This window comes from Sturnus vulgaris, chromosome 3 (genome assembly GCF_052056855.1).
Source record: "Sturnus vulgaris isolate bStuVul1 chromosome 3, bStuVul1.hap1, whole genome shotgun sequence".
Taxonomy (NCBI): Eukaryota; Metazoa; Chordata; class Aves; order Passeriformes; family Sturnidae; genus Sturnus; species Sturnus vulgaris.
The window spans coordinates 89,321,850-89,348,164 of NC_142245.1; the positions used below are offsets into that span (position 1 = coordinate 89,321,850).

The 26,315-nt window shown below is 36.6% G+C and overlaps 1 protein-coding gene across 1 annotated transcript; it reads left to right on the forward strand.

Annotated features, from left to right (window-relative positions):
- Positions 1-812: 812 nt before the first annotated feature.
- Positions 813-21,258, forward strand: LGSN (lengsin, lens protein with glutamine synthetase domain). Its single transcript, XM_014888857.2, has 4 exons — positions 813-842; positions 7,227-8,223; positions 18,257-18,435; positions 20,059-21,258. Exons 1-4 carry the CDS (start codon positions 813-815, stop codon positions 21,256-21,258), a joined length of 2,406 nt encoding a protein of 801 aa, XP_014744343.2.
- Positions 21,259-26,315: the final 5,057 nt, after the last annotated feature.

A 26,315-nucleotide genomic window follows, 5' to 3' on the forward strand; every position in this document is an offset into this window, starting at 1 on the left:
TGAGTTTTTACATAATTAATTGCCAATCTGAACATCATGTTTACTTGAATTTATTGGATGATGAGTTGTCAGGTAGGGTTGCTTTAAGCACAACAATATGGCCATCCTTTAATTTTATGTCATCCAAAGGAACTTGAATGAATAAGTTAAAAGCAGTCTTTTGAATACATATTAAACCTGAAAAAAAAAACCAAACAACAAAAAATATAAGAAAGATAAATTTAACTATCTAATCTTTGAAATATTTTTAGATATCTAGTGCAAAGAATGACCCCTCTTCAATTCTAATAAAACCAGATGCATCACTATGAATTTACAACTTGCAAACCAGATTAACTGGCTGCTGCATGTTGTTCTTGCAGTGTTCTGTGCCTTTCAAATACCTGTTAATGTGCCTCAAAAACATACTGCTGTTTTAATGCCCAGTATAGGTTTTACCTCTAAGGAGCCTAACAATAGCTTCTATTCCAGAACAGAAATGGCTTGTTACAGGACAAAAGCCTTTTGTGAGGAGAAAAGTTGAGCAAACCAGTTTTATGCTCAGTTGCCTTTGTTTCCAGGCAGGCAGCTAATAATGTGTGTTTGCCAGTTTACTACTTCCGTGCTGTTCCAGAAAGCAGTGCTCTTGGGCATGACTCGTTGGGGTTGCTCTTCATGGTTCATCATCTGTGTGGCCTTCTGGGAAAAGAACTTTGCAGCAATTCTGTGTGAACTGACCTTCATTGTGTCTGTGCCTATAAATATGGGATAGCTTTCTAGTAGGTTTTTACTAGGCCATTTCTAATGGTGACCTGAACTAGAATGAAGTGGACATGAGCAAAAAGGAAGATCTTACTCAGCAGGTAAGAGACTGATCATGAATGATTTCCTAGCAGATATACTGATGTAAAATACTTCTTGCATCTAGCTCAAGATTTCAAGTGAGTGTGTTGTTCCTTGTGAATTATGTGCAAGGCTCTTCATGCATGTATGCTAAGCATGGTCTGATCCTGAAGGAAAGGGAGGTCAAAGAAAGGCTTCTTGTTTAAGCTGAAAACACTCCATATGCTTTAGGAAGCAAGCCTAAGAGATTTTTACTTCCTATTAGTTTCACTTATAGCTTTGTCAAAAGTAACAAAAATAGATGCAAATCTGGTCCTATTAATATTATTGGGAAAATATATGGGATTTAACTTCATTAATGCAAATGAAAGCACTACAGTCTGTGGATTGGGATCTGACCTGGATTAGAAAGTGACACTCTTGAGTCAGGCTATTGACCCAAATGGAAATGCTTAGTTTCTATATAAGTGCATTTTAAAACAGATTCTGGTCCTGAATTCATACTTCTGTGGTCCCAAACCACTGTGAAGGAAGGATCAGCTTATTCGTTTTGACACTCTGCCTTATTTAGGGATTTTTTTAAACACAGTGCAGGTTGCATAGTCAAGGGAAAGTAATTGCAAATAATCTTGTTACAAGGACAACTCTGTTGCTTTGAAGCAGCAAAACAATCAACGACCTTGAGAAGCTTGTCTGGTAATTGCGTTATGTAGTGTGAAGGCTTTGCATGGGTGTAACAATCAAAGGCAGGTGTTAGATGTGAAAATTACTAGCACAATATTGTGAGCTAACCTCACTCCATTCATTTTCACATGAAGGATATTAATAATAAAAAATATTTAAGTTTCAAAGAAGGAAGAAGACTTTTTCTGCTCCTCACGTTGCCATACATCTCCCTTGACCTATGGCAAGTTTGTCCTTCAACTTCTCCAGCTGCAAAATAATGAGATGTACCTAACATTTATGCCACTTTCACATCCTTCACAACGAGGTTTTTGTAGCAGTAAATCACTCTCAAAGAGCCACTTTATCAAACAAGGTCACTGAGGGAGAAATTAGTCACAGCAATATCTTGACAAAGTATGTGATCCTCATGTTTCTCGCTTACTAACAGCCACTGCCTGTTTATCGTCACACGCCTCATTTTAGTGCTGCACCCAAGAGCCAAAACCCCTCTCGGTGCTTGGAGATACTCCCTGGAAATATCTCTGGTGTCCTCAGTACAGCTCCATGGCCAGATTCTGTGCCTGTTCAAATCTTTGTAGCTCCAGTGACTCCAGTGAAGCTTCATTAATTCCCAGCAGTAGATAATTTGTTCTTGCATCCTCTGCTCTTTTGCTGCCTGGTTGCTGGGGAAGCAGCAGGGCAATGCTTTCTGCCTGCCAGGGAAAGGGGCAGGGAAAGCACTTGTGCACAGAACTATTTGCTTTATGGGTACTGTTGTGTGAGGTCTTAAGCAGCACCTCCTGCTGTCTTGGCTTCAAGTATTCGAAATTCATTACTGCACAAAAAGATTAAATAAACTTGATGCACCAACCTGGGAGAGCTGTAAAGGGTAACCTGGTAACAGCCAGAGAGGGACAGAAAATGTTTCTCAGCATTCAGAATATGACAGTATTTGAAAACTGAAAAACTGACTTTTGAATTAGAACTGGAAAAAAGTTCAAACAGTGTAAATAATGTCCCATGTCAGCATGACCTGAACAACATTTTTGCTTTTTTTTTTCAGAGTGGAAACATTTAATTTCAGTTTTTCAACAGTGTTTTATATGATTAAAAGAAAATCAAATCTAAGTGAAGCAATCAACTTTTCATAAATAAAAAATTAATCCAACCAAATCCTATACATTTTTAACTTTCATTTTAGTTTCCCATGTTTTTCTACTTCTAAGGTTTACCAGATTTTGACATTTAGATGTTCTTTGCAAAAATAGTCTTTCATTCTTGAAAAATCTATAGCACCAACTCAAAAAGATCATCACAATTTGACCTCTTAACAATCAGTTAACGATATGAAATAAAAAATGAGAATGTGACTTAGCCCCTATTGTATTTTGTTGAATGCTTGCATCACTTTTTTTTGGTAGTCAGTAGCAGGAACATTGAGTTATTTTGTTGATTAAGTATACTAAAGCTAGAGTTGCACCTTACCTCTTTCACCTTTTCCGTTGATAGAATTCCTTCTGAGGCTATTCATCTACAGTTACTCAGAGCTCCTTTTAAACTAATTCCATTTCTCTCTTTTTTTCACACTTTTCAAATGCTTTGCTGAGAGTTTCTTTTTCTCACTTCCATGTCTGTTTTTGTCAATGTTTTTGAGAGAGGTTTATAAAGTACAATAGTGTTTGCAGTCTTGCCTGAAGTCATGACACAAACAAAAAGTGGGAGAAAAATGAAAGGTTCCCTCTGCAGCACCTGAATTTGCCACATAGAATACTACAGATATATTTTCAGTCACCTATAATATTATTTTAAGGCAAAAGTTCAAAAATTGCCCTGAATTTTCACCTGTTTCACACACCACAAACCTCAGTATTTGTTATTCCTCCCAAAGGCAACACTTTACATTTCCAATGCTCTCAGCTTGGCAGGTTTACAGATGAACTGCCTTTTGGCAGTACTGTACTTCATGATATAGTTAATACTCCAGAGCTGTACAAAGTCCAAAAATGAACACAAACTGATTAAGAAAAATTGCTTTAGATTTATATTTTCTGTGTTACCACAAGGTATAAATTGTCCCTCAGATGTAGAATCCTGGTCGCACGCCAGAAGTGGCACTTAATTTTTTTAAGTAGAGCAAGCAATTGCATCTGCACAGTGCTGAAATATTTGCCTGCTGTTACTGTCCTCTATTCTCCCTACCTGCATGGTGCCTTAACGTGCTGCTGTAAAGCTTAAGTGTAGCCCTTATCTGTTGATAGCCAGAGACATCCAGACCCTTGTGTACTCAGAGTGACGCAGCAGGAATGTAGTGAAGACGAGTAAAGCTGTTATTTAGGAGCTGAGATTATCCATAAAGGGAAATGAATTGTGATCCAGCCTTCTCTTCCTGCCTCTTGTAGGACTTGCACTGGTCCCCCTCTACCTGAAGCCTTGCTAGGTGCAAACTCCAGTGCAGAGGGCATCAATGTGTCAGCACAAATTGAGGCACTGGCACAAGTAGACCTAACAGAATTCAGAACTTGAGAAAGTACCAACAAATATTAATCTAAATAATATCAGATAAAACTTTAGAAATAAAAACCTAAATCTCAGATCTGTTGTGTAATGTGGCCCACACTGTTTGTATTTTGGAGCTGACTTTTCTGGCAGGAATATTTGAATCACTGCCCAAGTGTTCCCTTGCTAAGACAGAGAAGCAAATTTCGGAACTGCCAAGACCTCTGACTTAAGGTGCAAGCAAATATTTGAAAATCAGCAAACATTTGAAAACCAGCAAACAAAAATTAATTGCTGCTGAAACAAATGTTGGGTAAAAGAACTTTAAAGTAGCCTATTTCCTAGTACTGTTGATGCAGAGCAAAAAATGTAGGAACATTCAGGAAGAAAATTATAAGTAGTCAAAATTTTTGCTGTATTAATGCCATGACTGTTTTGCTTTCTTTTCAGCACAGCAAGACACATGGTTCAATTAAATTAAGTAATCATTTGTAGCAAGCTCACTTGCACTATACCTCTTTCAAGGCACTATTTCACTTAATCATCCCTGTCTTCTGTAGAAACAAAAATTCTATCAAGAAATAAAAAGTTAAACAGATAATTCATAAGTCCTATTCCTGGGTGGTCTCCCCTCTCTACCCATGTACTAAGCCTTTACCACATCAACTACTAGACAAGTAAATCTAAGTGTGTTATATCTCATGCATATGACTGTCTTTATTATGAAGAGATGCTGTAGTGGTACCTTGCAACAAATAGAGAAATGTTTATTTCAGTGCAGAAAATACTGTGAAGGAAATGAAATGAAATGAAATGAAATGAAATGAAAATGAAAAATGAAATTTTCTAAATGGAAGTCCATAATGTCTGTTTATTTAGAAATTAAGAGTAATTTGGCTGCAAAAATTCACAATGTACCTTTTGCTGACAACCTAAAGTAATGCATAGGTTGTTCTCTGTATAATTGTAAGAGTTTTGTTTATTTGAAAGTAAAAATGATCACTATTTTTGTTGAAGAGTAATGGGTATGGTATTTCTTTTGGGTCTAAAATCAAACTGCAATACCATAGCCTAGTTCTTCATGGAAAACAAACCCTTTGGAAATTACTATAGACTCATCAGTTATTTGAGGTCTGTTGCAAAAGAACATTTCCATTTACAAACTTGCAAGTGATCAGTCCTTATCCTGCTCATGTCTATTCAGAAGGAATTTGTTTAGGTAAGGATTAAAATGTGGGAATGATACCTTGTGTTCATGAAATCTTTTAGAATGACTAATTGTATGAAGAAGTAGTTTTCTGACATTTTTGCTTTTGACATATGAACAATCCTTTGTCTGACTTCAGTACAGGTGTTATAAAAAAAGATGAGCTCAACTTTCCTTCAGTCATTTTGCTGAACATTTTTCAGAGATCTACAACATGGATAACAGGCAAAAATTTAGTCTAATTTTAAAATTTTCAATAGCTATCAACATACATTATAAAGCAGAAATGGATATGGTGTTATGATTATGTAAATGGTTTTGAGTTACTCAAAGGAAACAAAAGAATTCTGAAAACCCCATAAATTGTAAATCAAGATTTTTTGGTGATGGCAGCCTTTGCCACAAAAGATATTAAAGCAAGTATTTGTCATAAATTAATGATAATATAAATTTTTTATGACTACAGCTTTCATAGCTGGAACTCTACTTTCTCTCAAAAAAACCCGTTATCTGTTTAGAAATTTACTATGATGAATCTTTTATTTTAAAACTTGTGTTTTTCCATTTGGCAGACCCTAGTTCCTTCACTCCTACTGTTTCTCTCCCAGCTTCATTCCCCTTTTGTACTACTAAGGAAAGTATTAAAATTATAATTCTGAATTATAATCTGTTTTTGTCCACTATGCTTTTAAAAAAAGTTATTTTATTACATTTCTTGTCCGTAATGATATAGAGCTGTAAGAATTAAATCTATTCTGCATGAGTGAATGTGTAGGGGTATAAGCAAACCCCCAGAATTATTTAATGGGTATTCTTTATAGGGTGTGTTATGGGAATAAACCAAAGCCCTTGGATGAAGAAATGAATTCATTTAACACAGAGTGCTAAAACCAGGGTAGGGAAGGGCTTCTGCTGTAAATGCACCGGGACTGTGTTTGATGGCAAGTGGGCAGCACGGGCTGTCAGGATGTGTGCGTGGCAGTCACGGGTTTATCCTCCCACAGAGCTGCTGGCCTGCCAGCCAACAGCAGCGTCCACTGAGCTCCAAAACAGCTCTACATACAGCCTGCCACGGAAATTTGGGGCAGGCAGGAGAGAGGGAGGAAACATTCCTGTGACCTCTTCGTGAGGAGAGAAGCCGTAAACATCTTTACTCTTTTTCTAGAATGATGGAAAATAGCATGGTGGGAAAATGGTGGAAAAAAGGAGGAATAATACAGAAAAAGGGGAGTTGTTAATGATCTTAATATAGGCAATGTAGCTGCTTCGTTCCATATTCACATTGGATTCTGCTGCTTTTCCTTCTACATGCTTTTGTCTGCCAACAGAAATCACTTTTGCCTTACCCAGCCTGGCATTCACTTTGCTTTTGTGCAGATCCCTTCTTCTGGAAATTCAGAAATTGGAGAGAGTGCAGATTTTTCCTTTGTGGAAAAGGTAAAGAATGGTGTCATTCAGAGGATATCCCTTGATTTCCCAGTGTTTTTACGGGTGCTAATTCCAGTCCAACCCAAGCAAACCAAGGAGTGTTCATATCTCCTAAATACATATCCGAGTAGGTATACATTAGTAATATAATAGTTTGTGTTTGGCTATGCAGTGATTTTGGCTAAACTTAGTCAGGGAATCTTTTTTAAGACATTGTGAGATGAAGAATTCAATCACTATCTTGATAATTTATCACTCACAATACTGAAATCTGTGCTATATTACAAGTAATACTATTTTTTTTTAACTTTAAAGGACATATGTTTGGCAAGTGATGTCACACAATGTACTATGTCTTATATTATAATCTACTAAATCTGCCTAAGAACAATATTATGAAGATGTTTTCTCCAATTTTGTTCTAAAACATGAGAAAAATAATTCTGTGAGATATTTTAGAGATCAAAATAAGTGTTCACAGAGACTTCCATCATCAAGAAGTAGTGGAAGTACTACAAGGTAAATACAGCAGGTGGTAGTGCTACATTGCCATGTTCTGTGTCATTCATGCATGTTGTTTGGTTGTATATTTTATTGCTGGTTACAGAACACATCTGAAAGTGACAATGATGAAGTTGATGGCAACAATATATGTGGTTTCAGAAAGAAAAAGGGAATCAAAGGTCCTACAAAGTATATTCCTCCTTTAGAAAATGAGAAGATGGAGCTGCCCCGCACCTCAAAAATCCCAGATCCTTGTCCCCTTAAAGGAACCACTGGTTGCTCAGAACTTCCATCAGAGCAGTCTCTTCAAAACCCCACTGCCTTTTCTCAAGTTCAGAAGGACAGAGGAGGTCACAACAATCCCAATTCTGGCAGTGATAGTAAAGGAGACAGGTGTGGAGAGACACGAGAAACCCTGGAATACGCTGATACTGGGAGAAGAATATTAGGAAAAATGCATGAGGAAACAGATACAGCAGCTCAGAGGAAGCTGCCCCCGGGTGTGCAGCCTGTGAGGGATGCAGAGAGGGGTGGCTGCACGGAGGCACTGCAGAGGGACAAGGACAGTGAAGAGGCAGGGGGAAAGCCAGAAGAACAGGATGGGATGGAAGAAAAAATTGTCAAGTTTCATGTGACAAAGATGAGCTCTCTAGGAAGTGCTGCATCCATGCCAGGGAGCCGTGCTGCCGAGTCCTTCAAGGCAGCACCTGGCATTTCTAAACGAAGTCTACAAGAGTTGAAGAACCTGCTGAGTGAAGGTCATCTGCCTTCTCATGGGCCCAATTTCTGTGGCAAGGCGGGTGGCACTTTTGCTCAGAAAAGTTTGAAACCCCGGGAGAAAGCAGCTGACAAGCAGGGCCAGCCCTTTGAGACATTTAGTCCCCATTTTGGAGAGGAAAAGCAAAAGTATCTCAGCTTCCACAAGGAGGGAACGGGGCAGCAGAGCAAAACCGTCCTGGTCCTCAGCTCTGCTGGCTCTGATCAGCAGCAACCGATGGGAAGCAATGTGGATCACCTTATTCTGGGACTACCAGCAGCTCCTACACCTGCAGAAAGCACAGCTCCTGAGGTTCAGTTTGACTCCTCCACAGGCCTCGACGGTAAGGATGCTTAAACATCACCTGCTCCCCTCTTAAAGAAAATGCTCCTGTTGTTTTGTAGTGTTTTGTTTGCTAAGCTGCAAACTTAAGTCAGAGCTAGTTCAAGAGTGAACTGACACCTGTGGTTTCTGTGTGATCAGGATGGATTGGATATTGTGATATTGTGTTCTACATCTATGCTGCCTTTTTTTTTTTTTTTAGAGCAAGGCATTTATAAAGTCCAACTGCCTGCTGCCAAAAACCTTCACACACAAGTGGTCATGTCTTTTTCAATAAAACTGAAATATTTTCTCATTTAAACTGAGTGCAGGCAGCATTTCCCAAAATTCTGCTAGATACTGCAAAGCACTGATGGCATCTGCTCTTCTTAAAATTTCCTTTTTTAAAAAACATTTCCAGCAGTAGAAATTGCTCCCATGTAGGGATGATGTTTTCAATTATTTGTCTTGTGAGAGGACTGGAATGCAAAAACACCTCTCATAAACTATAGGAGAAGAAAAGCAAATGAGGCAGAGAGAACTGCCACTTATTTTCATGCTGTTCAATAAGTCAATTTTGGAAGTGTTTATAGAGACAATTAATTGCTACTAATAGGCTGTGATTTCTTTGCAAAAGCTTCTGGGCTAGCTGGATCAACAAACTGAAAGCTATTATTAGCTATAATAATGTAATGGGCTTGAACAGTTTGTTGTTCTGTTTCCAGGAAGCACAAAACCACCAATTTGTCAGTTGTATGAATATGAGATTGATACATTTCCATGAGCATCAGTCGGTGATCACATTATCAGCTTTCCAGGACAGATACCTTTCCTTTTGGCTTATCTTACTGATACAAGAAGTATCAATCTCTTTGTTGATAAAATACTTTATCCATCATTAACTACGTAACAAAATATAATAATAGCAATTAAATGTTTACAACAATATCAATTCAGCCTGCTTTTTTCAAGTCTCCTGACAGATGGATAGAAACCCTGCTATAGATGTTCTGAAAACAGACAATTTGAACATGCCAATTGTTGTTGTTAGCTGCTGCAGGATTTCTTGGTAGATATTTTGTATTACCCAGTTTAAACAAGTCTGAAAAAGATATCCATGAACAGTATCAGTGTTTACTCAAGGCACTACATGAGAAATAAAAAGCTTTGAAAAGATACTTCACACTTGAACCACTCTCTAGCCATGTCTATGAGAATAAAAAGGTTAGAGGATTATTTCTCAGCCTATGCTTGATGTTGTTCCCTTTGCAGACTACATTGTTTTTCACATTGATAAAGCCTAGTAAAATTAATTATTGAACTTTTAACACTACTGTGTTCTCATTGTCTGCAAAAACAGCAAGTATATTTTAAAACATAGGACTAATTATTCTTTGTCATAGCACTGCTTACAAAGTAGAGGGAATTGATGAGATTAATTGTAGATTCCACAGGGAGATTTCAACCCAGTTGTAACCATTCAACATGAAGTAGCTAATCCAAGTTTATTACCTAGTCAGTAAAGACAGGCATTTTGTCTTCAAAGAGGTGTTAGAGGTGGATAAAAATTGATCTCTGAAGGTGGGTGTATATTTCCACTCAGCGGGGAAGAAGTCCTGTGATGATTAGTTTGGGTCAATTGTCTAACTCTGAGATGCCTAAAGCTACCTGGGGATTAATCCTGTCCTGGATGACTGGTGGCAGTGATGGCTGCAAGAGACCTACAGATGAGAACTAACTATGAAGGGTGCTGGGAGAAAACTGTTTTGCCTCATCAGAAAAGTATTCAATACCAAACATTCTGGAATCTCATGAGGTTTGGATTCCATTTGGCTTTGGCCAAACAAGTTCTATGGTTCACTGTGCATTTCAACTAGTAAATGGAATGCACAAAAATAGTTTCTACCTAGTAAGAACTATATATGTTCAAAATTTAATTTTCATTGAATATATTCAGTAACATAACTGAAGAAAATAAAGTTTTAGATAAAATTTTGCACTGTTTAATGAGCCTTTGCATAAACAGTACTTCATTGCTGCCCATGGTAATTTATTGATTGATAAGATCAAGTCTTAAATATTTTCTTTTTTTTCACTAAAACATTTTATTCAATATTTCAGTGAGCAAAGTGCCTGAATCTTTGGATCTAAAAATATCTTGACATTGAGTAGATCTGAAATGCAATCTCAATAATTCACAAGTTTTCAAATATTTGAACTTGCTCAAATCAGAAGACTTCGTCCAAAATGTTTGGAAAAATTACAAGACATTATATTTCAGATCCACTCAGTGTTGAAATATGGCCAAAACAGGACTATGCTTTATTGTTATAAAAGTACACAGTTAAGGGACAATCTAGAGATCAGCAGTAGAAAAGTTAAAACATGTAGCTGAGCATCAGTAATTCAGAGTACATCAGAGGATTTATATGCAGCCATGTTAGTTACATGGGTAACATCTCTCAAAAATTATAAATCCATATATTTTTTCCAGAATTCTGATTGTCAATGTGGAAATATTACTGTATGTGCATTTTGTCCATTTCTTGTCAGATATTTTGTAAAATAAGTGCTTGGGCGTGAGAAAAAATAATACAAAAGAAGCAGACGTGTCAGATATTTGGGTTAGTAAGAAAAATGTTACTTGAACAATGTCAAAAAAACTGGAACTGAAGCTAAAGCTAAAACTCAATCTAAAGTGTTTTTCCATGGAAATATAGAAGCTAACGCACACAGCAAATTAGGTGCATATACTGACAGCACTAATCTGAATTTCGGAATATTATTTGCCAAAATGTCTATGTTTGATGATAATGTGCATTTCTGCAAGTTGTTATGGAGTCGTCAGTTAGCAGGTGCTTCTTAAGCTGTTCAATGCCTGCATTCTTGTGAGACAAAGAAGGATGATTCCAAACAGTAAAGAATAAGAATAAGAATAAGAATAAGAATAAGAATAAGAATAAGAATAAGAATAAGAGTAAAGAATATATGTAGCATTAAATAACCATTCATGGTATATACATGCACAAAGGATGACTTCATGCATGTGCTATATGTACAGTGTATATAGCACATAAGGCAGGTGTATACTGACCTCTCTGAACTGAAATCTCACCACGTGCTGCTCTGCATGCTACTAAATCAGAATATTAATGCTATAGTGGCCAGAGAGGAGGCCAAGGGAAATAACTTTATTCAAGCAATGTGAAGCACCCAAGGATCATAATAGCCCAGAGTCTCGGTGCATCATCCCCTGTGACACAGGGGGATGTGGGCGTCCGGAGGCAGGGACTGCAGGTGGCCTCAGCAGCCACAGGCACTGTGTGTGGGCAGAAGGACCAGCTGAGCCTGGTGACATCACACAGGCTGAGGAGAAATCTCTCTTCTGGACCTTAGGAAACAAAATCACCCCCAGGTAGCTGTGGGTGAGAAAAGCACTGGAATAAGTCTGTCACCTGAGGCTTCAAATTTACTTTGCATGTCTTGGTCTGTAGCCAGGATAAAAAATGTTTTAAAATCTACTCAGTGCAGACTGCAGAGCTGGGAATCCAGAACCTGCTCCAGAAGCAGGTCCTCTCCACAGGACTCATCGTCTTGAGTATATATCAAGTACATGGCCATATAAATATGACCAGCATGAGACCAGGAACTGTTCAAGAGAGAGGAAAATTTCTGAAGAAAGAAAATATATTTCTGCTATGGCTGCAGGTACCAGTGGCTACCTGGTGACTGTTGAAATTTCAAGCACACAAGAAAGTCTGAATGCTTCAAGAATCACATTCTGACCCCAAACACTAGGTTCCTTTGTTAACTTGGTTTTTTAAAGAAAAACGTATCAATAATATGCTAGCAGGCTGTATTTCATACTTAAAAGTGTATTTCATCAGTCCTACAAGAAATCTCGTTTTCTGCTAAAATATTAACCTCATATTCTTACTCTTGATTTGTTCAAGGCTCTTATTTTTAATAATGAGGCACTAACAAATGATGCTACCTAGTATTCAGGGACAGAATTATGAATCCTTCAGCAAAGAAATAGCCTAGGCTTTTCTCTCCATGGACAAAGAAAAATTTGCTCACACAGTCTGAACTAAATTTCAACTCCCCATGTGGTTTCACTGTCTTCTGTGCTCACCTGGAGGAGACATGTCTGCCCCCTCTGATTCTGCTCAGTAAATCTAGTCAGTCACAAGGAAAGGGAAATGGAGACTCTTTGAGAGCTGTAAGTGGACAATCAGAGGATGTAAGTGGTCACTTCATAGTCACTGCCTCAGCTGTAATTCCTGCAGCATAGCAATGTCTCACTTTGGGACTTAGGACTGTCTTTTTCACTTGGTAACTTTTTTGGCTTTGTATTTTACACAATCTGTGCCATTCTTGCAGGTCTCCTAAAGTGAAGAACCAAAGATAAACTGTTTCTTCATGTTCTTTCCTCATGCCTTATCTGGGTTCAACAACATTTTTCTCTGTTTTTCCACATTTTGAACTCTTTTGGAGAATAGCAGGCTGAAGCTCAGCTCCTTTCTAAATCCTCTTCGTTGCCCTTATTTTCTGTTGAAAAAAATATTTTTTTGTCTTTTTCTTTCCTTTTCTTTCTGAACTAAGTTATATACAACTCACCGTTTTTGTTAACTTACAAGAACAAACCAAAGCAACCAAAACCTCTTTAGTCCTTTATCTTCCATACTAATAGCTGAAATCTTCCTCCTCTGTGACTCTGTATGATTTCCCACTTCTCCTCTTAATCTATATAAAAGAAAAATACTCAGACAGGACTTCCATCCAGTCTTTCTGATCTACTTTGTCCACTTTCAGCTGAGATTCTACTCACCTGTCTCTGGTATTTGTTGTAAGCTAGTCATGGCATGACTGTGAGAAAGAGGTGTATTCAGACAGTAATTCTTCCCACTCACTGGAGATGCTTCCTTTCTTTATGGTAATTGTTAAAGGTTCAAAAATGTTAGATGGGACCTAATGTAAGGGAAATGCATTCTCTACTTGTTGTGACTGCCAGCTGCCTCTCCCTCTACAACATATTGTGAAAAGTTTAATCCTCACCTTCAATACTGTACAAAGTGCCTTCCCTAATTAACCTTGCTTCCCATTTAGTGTAGAGCTCTCTCTCATTCTGGAAGTGTTCAAGGCCAGGTTGGAAGGAGATTTAAACAACCTGGTCTAGTGGAAGGTGTCCTTGCCTGTGGCAAAGACACTGGAACTAGATGATCTCTAATGTTTCTTTCAACCCAAATTGTTCTATGATTCTCTTGATTTTTTAAAATTAGAACAAATATTTTTAGGCCAGAAGGGACTTCCCAGTTTGCAACAGTGTAGTTTCATCTTGTTTAGGATTATCAGTTAGGTAATTCCATTGGGTATTATACACCTTGAATTTCTTCCAGACGCCTGCACATATTGTTTTCAAATCCTCTAAATTTTGTACACAACTGTGATGATTTACTCATTCACTAGAGAGGAGCCATTTTTATAAAATATCTTGGAATGTAGAAAAATATAGGTTATTTATTTTATCTTTCATTTATTGAGAGATAAAAAATATGCCTTGCATTTGACTATTGAAGATGTATCTTCTCTGAGAAGTTGTGTCATCCTGTTGTCATACACTTTGGAAAGAATAATTCATGGCTTATTGAAGCTATAATATGTCAGTCTCTAATTCAGCTATACAACTCATAAGAAAGCTGAGTTTCTACATGGTCATGCCAGTAAAAAGCCTGCTTTGCAATTAAGTTTAAAAAAGAAAGCAGACTGTCATGAGACAAAGAAACATGGAAAAAAAATCTAAAGTTTCACTGTCAAACAGATCAGGGAAATATTTTCACTGTCTCCCATCCTTTGGGAGTTTCTAGTATGCTTACATATTTATTCCCCTGCTAAGAGTCTTATAGGTGAGTTAAAATACAAGGTAGGAAACAACTTTTTATGTACTTTACTGCAGAAATCAAATCAGTAAGCAGTTTTGGAGAAACTTTTTTCAGGTGAGAAAGAAATGGAAACGGAGTATTTTTTTCAAAGATGCTTCTGATCACTACATCAATAGAGCATTCAAATGCAACTCATGTCTACTTACCCTGTAAAAAAACCAGGTGGGAATAGAAAAGTAGCAATAAGAATGTTACCAGCTGTAGGAAAAGCTGTCATATAAGGTTTGAGAAATAAAGGTATTTAATGTTTGAAGGCAAAAGTGAGAACAGTAAATAACATGCTGTGCAAAACAAGTCAACTGGCTGTTCTTAAATATACAAATCAGAGTTCTGTAAGGAAGAACAGACTGTTTAAATTCGTTTGGACAGGAATTTCCATAGGATTTAGAAGAGTGTAGTTTTGTGATTATCCTGGGGGACTCATTGCTAGTGAATACCAACACAAGGTATCTATTTTTATAAAAGGGGTCAATATAGATCTTCAGAGCACCCTGTGTTAGAGTTCAAACATAGTAGCCTCTTCTAGTACTAAAAAATTGTTTATTTTAGTTGTGGTGTGGTTTAATAAGGGACTCCACGAAAGAGTGACCTTGAACAAGTTGAAAACAAGAGATTGATCTGGGCCATGCACTTTCTCCTGTTTTGGCACTTTTCTGTTGCTGAGAAGGGAAAGCTGATGTCAACTATTTGCCCTAGCTGCTCTGAGCAATCTGGATGATTTCAATATTAATAATCTAAGAATGGCACCACTCTTCTGCTATAAATAATAATAGTATATAAAAATAATAGTTGTTATTATTATTATTGGTGATATTTTTAGTTTTGTGCTATTAATATTTTTTAAACATATGAAGATAGTTTATATTTGTAGATACTTCATGCTAATTACAGTAGAAAAAGGAATATTATTAATTGTTTCTAAGTGGTGAAATAAATGAGAAATGCAGAACCACAGACAAACAAATATTAGGTTCCTTTCTGTGTCCTGCCAAACTGTTGTAGATGTTTAATGATCTGCTTAAAGAAAGATGGCCAGTCTGGATTTTTATTTGATTTTTAAAATTAAAATCTGAACAAAAATTTGAGCATCGTATTGAACTTGCATGTTTCTTTAAGGAGATTTTCCGAAATAAAGAGGAAGATGCCCTTATTTCTAGACACCCAGAAACCTAGAGAAAAAGTGATACTCATGAACAGAATCCTCCCTTAGAAGAATGTAGAACTTTTAGACTGTGATTCTAAATCAGCTAAGCCTGTGAAATATTTATTACCTATTTTGCCTCTAGTAACTAATGCTCTGGACAACGAAGATATGAACTGAGTAAAGACTCCATTGCCTACTATACCTTTCCAAACTTTGATGATAATTGGCATCATGGATGTAGTTTGTCAGTGATTTATTTACTGACTGTCAAGAAAATATATTTTGGGTCCTATGCAGTAGAAAAGTGAGCAGTTAGTGGTTATTCACTAATTATTACTTAAGAAACAAATCTCTTCTCATATTTCCAACACTGATCAGAGGTGACATTTTTACCTATCTTAAAATTTACAGAAACAGTATTTCAATGAGAAATCTAATCTGCAAACGATATAAAAGATGAACTCAAAAAGTATGTGAAGGCTGCATGACTGTTACTGTTGATGCTAAAAGATTTTGGAAAAGGCTCTTGTAAACGAATAAGTGTCTTTTGACTAATAGGATGTCGACATTGATATACAGATTAATTCTAGACTAATACTAGACCAATATATGTACTTTATTCTCTTAAGTCCAACTGGAGAAGACAAATTCTTGCTTCTTTAGTAATTATTTTTTTCTTTCTCAGTGTTCTTTAGAAACGTTTTATGTGTATGGATTTTCGGTTAATGTTTGTTCACATAATGGAATTTATGGTATTTATTCAAATAACTTTAGCTTGAAGACAACACACATATTTAAAATTTTGAAAATTACCTGCCACTGGCAGATGTTTAAATTAAGTCTATTTGTAGCTGTATTTTTAAAATGAATTTATGCATCAATAATATAAATGCACATAACATTTGTGTTTTTTCTTATATACTGAATTATATAATCTATATCTCTCAGGAATACTGCTCTAAAAAATTAATTAGAATTAAAGTTGCTGTTTTTTCATGGTTTATATACTTTTACCTGAAAAATATCTGTTCAGTAGATGGAAATTTAACAAAAAACATTTCAGGACATTTTAAGAAATGCTTGCAAAATTTACATCAAAAGTTTACTGATGTCAAGGGTTGTCAGCCAAGCCTTTCTTTGAACAATACAGAGACATAAAAATCTCAGTGTGACAGGTGCTTGACAGGAAACGTTTACCATCTTTGCCAAGAAAATTAAACGTATAAAATAAGGCATTGAGCACTGCTTTAAATGTGAAAGCCTCAGATTTCTGTCCCTGGAGTTAAAAAAAGTTCTCTTGATAGGAAGATTTAGGACTTAGAACTTTAGGAAGATTATCAGAATCTTTTAAAGTTCTGTTAACCTATTGAACAGCCACAGTTTATATTTGTTGATGAGCTTCTAAATAATGGTCATGTTCATAAAAAAGTCAAATCTGGAAAATGCCAGTAAACCTGAGTGTTGTAAAACAACATTACAGGATGACTGCAGTGCTATTGAAGTAACTTTTTTGGTGGCATAGCAAGACAAGGCCAGTCCTCCCTGCTGTCTCTTGTGTTTTGGCAGCACCTGCAACAGAGTGAGTGTTACACAGAACATTTAAACAGGACTTCCTTATTTAATACTCATCTTTTAAAAGGCATATTGCCCCAGTGTTTATAGAAGGCATTGAGAAAAGAAACCCAACTATTTCCATAGGGAACTTAGAGCTGAAACAGACCAAAGAGAAAGATGTCATGAAATGAAGTGAATGTGGTAGAATTATTTTCTTTCTGTTCAATTTTTACTCTGTTCTTCTATTTACTTGAATCTTGTTCTGAGCTTTCAGCTGCCATTCCTCATAGTGCACTGTTATTACTTAACTTTTTCTGACAGCCTTGTGCTGGCCAGCTGCTGAGCCTTCTTACAGCCTTGCAACTGGCAGTCCTACTTGCCCCAAAGGAGAGGTCAAAAAGCTGTGTTTGTGCCTGCTGGCTACTGCTAGAAGAGATCTGCTCTAGTTTGGGTAATTTGCTGCTGGAGAGATTAGGATTGCTCCCACCAATCTTTAGAGTGTCTCAGCATGAAGATTTAATCTTCCACTTGAAGGTTGGTGGTGAATGGTTGCTACTGGAGATCTTCCACTGTGGATTTGAAACATCTGCAAAAAGTCATCTGCACACATCCTCAGGAAGAATGGAGGACTTTTCTCCCAGAAATGTGAAAAGAAATATATTTTCCCCAATTTTTTGCCTGTTAATATGAAATGTTACGCTTGTTTGTTTTAGTTTATTGTACTAAATGGAAGTTAATGCCTTATGTGGTTTAACTTGAATAAAAACAATACATAGACACTCAAAATAAAAGCAGGCTGAGAGACTGAGGTTGAAAGGAAGTTACTGTGCTCAACTCTCTGCTCCATTATAGAAGTTATACTCAGGTGCTGTTGCCTTCATGTCAAGAAGTTCATAGAGCCCTACAGCTTCTGCAGTACAGTTGATGACTCCATAATAGCAAATGCATAAATGCATAAGCTTCCCTTAAAAGTCGTTGCCTGTGCTGGAGAATACAGCAATCCTCCTCAAGAGACCTCGACAAAGGTTTAGTAGAAAAGTGCCCTTTTTATAATGTTTCTGTATCAATGCACTTTACAAAGTCAGTGAAGAAACAACACCTATATTCTGACAGTTTTCAGTGGGAAATAGGTATCCAGTTACTGCTTTTGCTCCTAAAAACACCCAACAAACCTCATAAAATGTGGCTTTGCCATGTGTTCTCTTGTTAACTGGAAAAAAAATTTAAATTACAGACCATTCCAAAAAATAAGAAATTTTATACAGGATGGCAGGGAAAAATATGTGTGTTTATTTCCAAAACTCTTTAATGATCCATATCTTTTTCTCATTTCTGTTTTTACACTCCATGCCACCCTTAGCCTTATTCCAGCATTCATTATTTTGCTTGACGTGAACATTCCTCTTCACTTCTAGCATTCAACAGAGACCCTGATGTAAACGGCCTCGAAAACCCAACTCTCCTTTACCTGCTCTCTCATATTGAATTTATTAAGCAGCAGATGGCCAGGGACAACGTGCAGTTTGTCAGATTTGAGTCAATAGACCTCCATGGTGTGTCGAGATCAAAGAATGTTCCTTCTCGATTTTTTCAAGTAAGTTTTTTCATTTCTAGTTGTAGCTTTATGTGTTTGCACGCCCCCATCCTTAAATTATATTTTTTTCCATACTGCAGGCAGCAACTCCAACTTAGAACAAATTATCTGTTCCTTCCCCTTGCTCATGTTCCCAAAGGATCTGGACTTCTTTCATCATTGCAATCATTTATTCCTCTTTTCCTCCGAATAGTAATCTAATTAGATAAGGGTAATAATTTCGGTTCTTTGAAGTTCTAATAATCTCTTCCTTCAGAAATATCTTTTCAGATCCATCACATTATAAAAAAAATTAGTTTGCTGTACATCTCTAAATTGTGAAAAAGAAATGACTAAACACTGAGAGAAATAAAATGACTGGAAATAAAATCATTTTCGTTATGAGGAATTTCATAATTATCAATAAGATAGGAAAATATCACTGATTTGTGCAATTATTTAACAGCAAAATTTACCATTGTAACAATTCAGGAAATAAAAATCAAATTAGGAAGCAGGATAAATTAGGTCTCGGTATTCAAGAGGGAGAGTTACTACTATGGGGCAGTAGTAACCTTTGACATCTTTTTCAGTGCCAAATGGACAGCTTAGACATCTTAGAGCAGAGTTCACCAGAGTGTGCAGTTTTAATTATGGGTGTCACACATTGATGCTCTTTACTGCCAGCTGCTTAAAAGAAGACAGATTTCATTCATTCATTCATTCATTCATTCATTCATTCATTCATTCATTCATTCATTCAAGAGAAGCCACCATTTGCAGTTTCCATCTGGATATGAAAAATTGGCCATTTTCAGTTCTGAGCTGGCCCCTTTATGGGTTTGTTCTGTCTCCTCTACTCACAAAAATGGCAATTTTTTTCCCTTAGAAGAATAAAGGTAAGATGTAAATATGAGCCAAATTCCACTTGATAGAACTTGGTCTAATTTCAGTTTTTATCAGAGAAATGTTTGATCATAAGGTAAGTGATAAATGAGCTTGATTGAAGGTAGATGATTCTTCCTTGGGGTCTCACCTGCATTTCATTTTCATCAGTTGAAGCTTTCTGTTCAAATGGATAAGAAAGTATAATTATGAGATTTTCTTACCTGGAAGTGTTTCCCTGCATTTTACCCCAAACTTTTTAAGTCTAGAAAGTGAGATTTTTCTGTTAAATGTTGCATCTGAAAAACAGTATTTAAAGAGAATTTACAGACTGAACTGTATTGATATGAGTTTTGTGTGGTCACTTGGGTCTACTTAAACAAAATGATCAGAGGGTATGGAAGCTAAATAGACTAACTAGATAAAAGTCTGACTTGCAAAGAGTGCACCTACCTGGTCATACCAATTATATAAACACCATACAGGAAAAGTGTTGAACAATTTTTTTGTCTTTTCGGGAAATTTAAAAAATTATCATGGATGTCATAGTTTTCATACCAATCTCTCAGAAAGTTGTTCTGCTTTATAAAGACACAGTAAGTGTCTCTTACCCTTCATGTCGGTGATCCCTGCATTTTAGTGCTCTTTTACAAAAATATTGTTCTACCTGAGAATCTGAATTATATGTCTTTTATATACATAAAAATACCAATGAGCTCTTTTCTGGTTTGGTAATTTGTCATTCTGCTCTGTGTTTAGGAGAAAGCAATCCATGGCATTGCCATGCCCAGAAGTTACCTTGAGCTGACGCTGAATCCTAAAGATAATGAATTAGACTACATAAATGCAACCAATTTCAATTGTGACATAATTTTGAACCCTGATTTATCGACGTTTCGAATACTACCCTGGACTGAGCAGACTGCAAGAGTGATATGTGATTCCTTCACTGTGCTGGGCACCCCACTAATGACCTCCCCAAGGCACATTGCCAAGAAACAGCTGAGCCAGCTTCAGGACAATGGCTTTTCTTTGCACTCTGCATTCACTTATGAATTTTGTATTTATGGCATTACTGAGGTTGTAAATTCAAAGACAATATCCTTTCCTGCAGCCACGATACTAAATAACCATGACCAGACTTTCATTCAGGAGCTTATTGAAGGAATGTATTATGCTGGTGCCAACATTGAAAGCTTTTCTTCTTCCAGTGGGCCTGGGCAAATGGAGATCACTTTTCATCCAGCGTTTGGCCTAGATGCTGCTGACAGTGCCTTCACATTTAGAACAGGCCTTAAAGAGGTGGCTAAGAAGTATAACTATGTGGCTAGCTTTTTCTCAGAATCAGGATTATACAATCTGGGGGCTCTATCACATAGCCTATGGGATCTGAATGGCCAGAAGAATTTGTTTTCTGCTGGTTATGGAGTTGAGGAGCTCTCAGAGCTTGGAAAAAATTGGTTATCAGGTCTCTTGGCACACACAGCAGCTATCAGCTGCTTGATGGCTCCTACCACCAGTTGCCGCAAGCCTTATTCTAAATACAGTAAAGAATCAAAAGAGACTGTAAATGCAAATTGGGCATATAATGATAACAGCTGTGCCTTCAATGTCAAATGCCACGGTGGAAAAGGCACTTACATAGAGAATAAATTAAGTTCTGCTGCAGCAAACCCATACCTGGTCCTTGCTGCTACTATTGCTGCAGGTCTAGATGGAATAAAGAGAGGACTCAGCTATGATGATATGCTTGAAGAAGAAAATCACACTGGTGATCTGAAACATTCATCCATCCCTCTGAAACTAGAAGATGCTCTGGTTGCACTTGAGAAAGATTCGTGCATTAAGGAAGCATTAGGCGAAACTTTTATCCGATACTTTGTTGCCATGAAACATTATGAGTTAGAAACTGAAGAGATGGATAGTGAAAGGAATAAATGCCTGGGATATTTTATTTAGAAGGAGCACTCTCCTGTAGTGGTGCTGTGTAGATGCATACAGTGAATGGCTACGATTCTTGAAATTAGTACATATATTTTAAAATGTTTTAATGCCTTGAGATTTCCTCCCCCTCCTTTGTATAGTACATGGTAATTACACTTAATTGTCCATGTACATTCATGGCAGCACAAAGCTGATATATTCATGAAATAACATTAACAGGCTATTAAAACACAAGTCAAGTTTTTTGGGCAGACCAGCTGGTGAGAAAAAGAAAAGCTAAGGTGAAATGGAGAAGAGCAACTATGCAACTGTAACAGGATTGTATAAACTGCAGAAAAGTGGGAGTGATGGGGACAGTTGCAAAACCAAAACAATATGAGTTTGATTTAAAACATAAGCTGGAACAATGAATACTGTAGAGAGAGGGGCAAAGGGCTGAGGCTGTAGAACTTGAGAGGCAGGACTCAGTATCTTAATGGGCATGAATAAAAAAGATGGGATGGATTATATAGGAATCTATACGTCATGAATTCTGCTGCTGAATGGAGTTTTCAAGACTTATAGTTAATAAAGATACTAAAAAAAATCAAATGGTGACTTTAAGAGGAAATAATTCATAGAAAGGCAGCAGTGTCAAGCTACTGTGCAATAAAAAATACGATGGTTTTATATCTGTTTTGATGGTTAATGGTTTAATTCAGATTTAAATGGCAAATGAGGTAAAAAAGGGCAAAAAAGCCAGAGAATTTACAGCTCAAACTGTACTTAATTGAGAAAATTTATTTTATCTAGGATGCAGATGACTGAGAGGAGAGGAGCAGAAAGAGTAGGTTGAAACCAGAAAGAAAGAGTGAAGATGCAAATTCAGAGACTGAAAAATCATGGTTAAAATAGAGGGACAAAAGACCCAATCTTAAAGTTAGAAATGGCAGCTGGTGTAAAGAAAAATATTTTTTTAGGAATAGCGGGAGATGGGGTTTAGATTTGCTCTTTGATCTTTTTGCTGCTGTTGTCCTTTATTATTAAAGATGGCATTTGTTTCATACATCACCTCTGCATTAACAGTGATTTCTGGTGTTCTTTATCTTGTCACAATATTTTAATCTATGTGTAGGAATTTGTGAGTGAAAGAGTTTGGTTATCAGTGGAGTAAAGACAAGATTCAGTCAGCGCCTCTGTCAACTTGCAGAATTGGGAACGTGAACAGGAATGTGCTAATGGCCTACTGATGGATCTTCCATTCTTCCCCTACAAAGTATTGTACTTAAAAGTGTGCTAAAGCTTTTTGTGTGATTCCAAAGTACTCATTTTATACTCAGGTAGCAAGAGGAAATAAATAATCTGAAGAAACATGATGAAATCCCGTGCCTCAGTCTGTGATTGGTGGGTGGATTTGATTCTCTCTCTTGCTCTCATGATATATTTTTGAACGGCCAATTTTAGGCATATAGGAGACGATTTTTCTTTGCTACAGGCTAATTTGCGTTGGCCAGGTCTTCTCTTTTGCTGCCCAAGCACTTCTTCAGGGGCTCTGGAAATCTGTCTTCTCTCTTCTCTTTCTGGTTACTTACCATTTTCACAAGCTCTTGGCAGAAGACACACATAAAAATTATTCCATTCTTCAGAGGGCTTACTTACCATACTTAATATTTAGTCTCAGCAGTCACACAGATTATTAGCTATTCATTAGTGTAGGTTTATAAGACATTTATTCATTTTTCTTGGATTTATAATTATCTGCCACTGTATACATCCACTTTTAAAAGGATAATAAATAATGGACTTTTGTAATTGAATTTAATAAACATAAAGTTTATTATATATACTACGTATATTATCTATGTATTTTCTTATCACAACATTGACAAAATAACATCCTACCTAAACCTCTTGCTGTATATGTCCAACTACCTGACTAGATTGACAGAAAGCCATTACTTATGAACAAAAAACCTCAGGTGTCTAGAACAAATGTTCTAAAAGTTACAAACAGTTGTAGCAAGATAAAGTAAACCAATAAAATAATTCTACAGGTATTTTCTAATTAGTCGTCAGTGACTCATACTCTGAAAAGACATTGACTATATGATTGAATGGAAACATTTCATGTTTCTGGCAAATGAATTTTTTTTTTTTTTTTAACTAGAAAGTTCAGAGATGGAGCCTGGAGCCAGTGGGTCACAAATTTTGGTCAATATTTTTCAACATCTTTTCCTAAATATATTCTATATACATAAAAATAAAGTAGCTCCAACTCTGTAGGAAAGCATAAAACCATTTATTTCAACATGAGCAGTTATGAATTTTAAAGTTGCGTGTATCCCCAACGAAGTTTTCATGCGTATTCCTTAGAAAGACAACAAGAAAAAGTTAATTACTTCACTCTGCTCAGCTGAAATTAATTATCATTTGCCTATATATCATTAAAATTTTATCTCCAGTTGTTGCCTGAAAATACTCTTCACTCTTCTACAGGTCGAACGGCCAATGTCAGACCATAATGTCATTGTTAGTTAGATAATATAAATATGTGCAGTGTTAAAAAAAAAAAAAAAAAAAAAAAAAAAAAAAAGGCATCCGTAATTTTGCATACATTCCTGATGATTTCCCAGGGTCATAAAATCATAGAACCATAGAATGGTTTGAGTTAAGAGGAATCTTAATAGTCACCTAGTTCAAACACCTTGCCATGGGCAAGGACACTTTCCACTAGAACAGGTTTTCTTGGAATCCCATTCAACCTGGACTTGAGCACTTCCAGAGCGGCGCCTCCAGGAAAAAAATATGTACTTGAATAAGAGTAAAGGCAGGATACCACACTGAGACAAGGATGTGGAGAGCCTGTTTGTGCTTGTTCAGAGAGGAATCTGGGTTGTGTTCATTTCACCAGCTCAGCAATTGCATAGAAGAGGCAGATCAGGAAATAGTAACAAGGATATAGCTTGCAAGAGCAAAAAACTGATCATTTTGCTCAATTAAATTCCTCTCAAGATTTGATAATAAGGTGACACGCTTCAAACACATGCAGATTTATTGAAGAAAATACTGGGGAACCAAAGTAAGTGGACACATGTAGGTAGGACCTATTTACGAGGAATAACTGAATTGTTGTGTGTAGCTTAGAATATGGAGACAGAGCATAGGTTTTATTAGTGGTTTTCAGGCATGTAAAAGATGTAGCTAAGGAGCAGAATATTATCTTTTCTTCCTATCTGTTGCAGTTAGAAGACAGCAGAATGTTTTCCTCAAGGAAGATTTAAATTAGACAGTCTGGAATACATCAGAGTGTTAAAGAGAATGAAACTGGAACCAGGTGGATGTCCATGGAAAGTGGCAGGGTTTTGATAAGGGACTCCAAAGTGTAGTTTATGATGCACCAAGACAGTGTATCCTGACACATGGTACCTTTATAATGTTTAATGAGATGGCTCATTTTTATTGTTTGCTGGGTCCCATGTTGTTGTGTGATCATTGAAGAGACTGCTAGACTATCTATTTTAGGAGATAAAAAATTGGCCAAATCACATTATCTTTAATGGGAGAAATCTATCCACTATGAGTGTATGCAGAAGAAAACATACCAGAAGATACAGACTAGCAAAGCAGTCAGAAAAACTGGTGTACAGCTACAGTTAGACAAATCATGTAACGGAACACTAGAGACACGATGAAACAGTGAAAATGTAGTGAAACAGTGAAAATGTAGTGAAACACTGTAATATCATTGCTCAGGTAAATTTTATGTTGAATGTATGCAATGAGAAATGAAGGTACCTCATACCCCCGGTGCACATCATGACTTGATCTCTTTGATGTACGATCAGAAAAATAATACAAAAGCTACACACCCCTTCATACAGTAGCATATTTTTAATTTGGAAATGCCATACTTCTAACCAGGCTTCAGGTTTCATGAGATATGAAAAGAGAATAGAATTTGTTAGCTAACGTGTCTCCAGCATGTCAAGGTGATGATGCCGTGCATGTAAGTGAATATTCAAATTTTATTCTTTCAGGCTCCAGCCAGAGGGCAGCAGTGCACTGTGCAGTGTTCCTCTGGGATCTCAAGTTGTCATGCTGTGCCCAAAAACACCCGTTAAAACACACCCGTATATTTTATATATGTCCTTACAATATTTTTTTTAAAAGGTAGTGTGGCAGCTGAAAGCTAATGCATATCTTTTTCCTTAGTTTAGCTAAGCTTAATTATCTGTTGAATTTGCATGGCCTTTTAAGTGAAGAACCATAGATCCAAAATATTGTTTTCATTCTTAATAACAACATTTGAATCTTAGTCTAGTAAAATGCTTGTATCTATAGTCATGTGTGTGTGCATCATCTAGGTGTATCATCTTTAATAATATTGCAACATAAACACAAATCATTTAATGGCAGTATTCCATTTTGTAATATAAATGTAGGCCATTACTGGAATTTCTTTCATGTTTCCATCTTACTTAAATACTTTGAGAGGTCTGCTTGCTTATAGGGACTCCTATTTTACCTATACTGTTCTGTTATTTTTTTCCCATCTGCTGGAGGAAAATCATAAATACATAGTGAATGAACATACCCTACATATACCTATTCTGATCACCTTTCTATTTCAGAGCAGAAACAAAACTTTACCCAGAATAAGAATTACTGAAATTTAGATACACATTCTAGAGATCTGTCAGCATGTGAGATAGCCACTTTCTCAATGGTTCTGACTACATAATATCTATATGGCTTTGCCCTGTAAGTCTGCTACCATAACTCACATTTTTCAATATTTAATTTCTTCTATTCAAGTCTTAGCAATCCTTTTCCTACAACACTTTCTTTGCAACACCTTCATGGTTTTTTGGTTTAGTTTGTTTGGTTCTTTGTAACTAAAGAGCTCAATTATGTTCAAAATTCTTCAAATGCTAGAAATAAAAATTGATCCTGCAAGGTTGTTGCAGAGCCTTAATTTAGCTGCTCTGAAACTCTGCTGTTTTAAAACATTTGAATACATCATTTGTGGAAAACATTCCAATGCAGTCCCAGGGTAAGGCAGTAAAGGAAGTAAAGAGAAAAGGAACTATTTG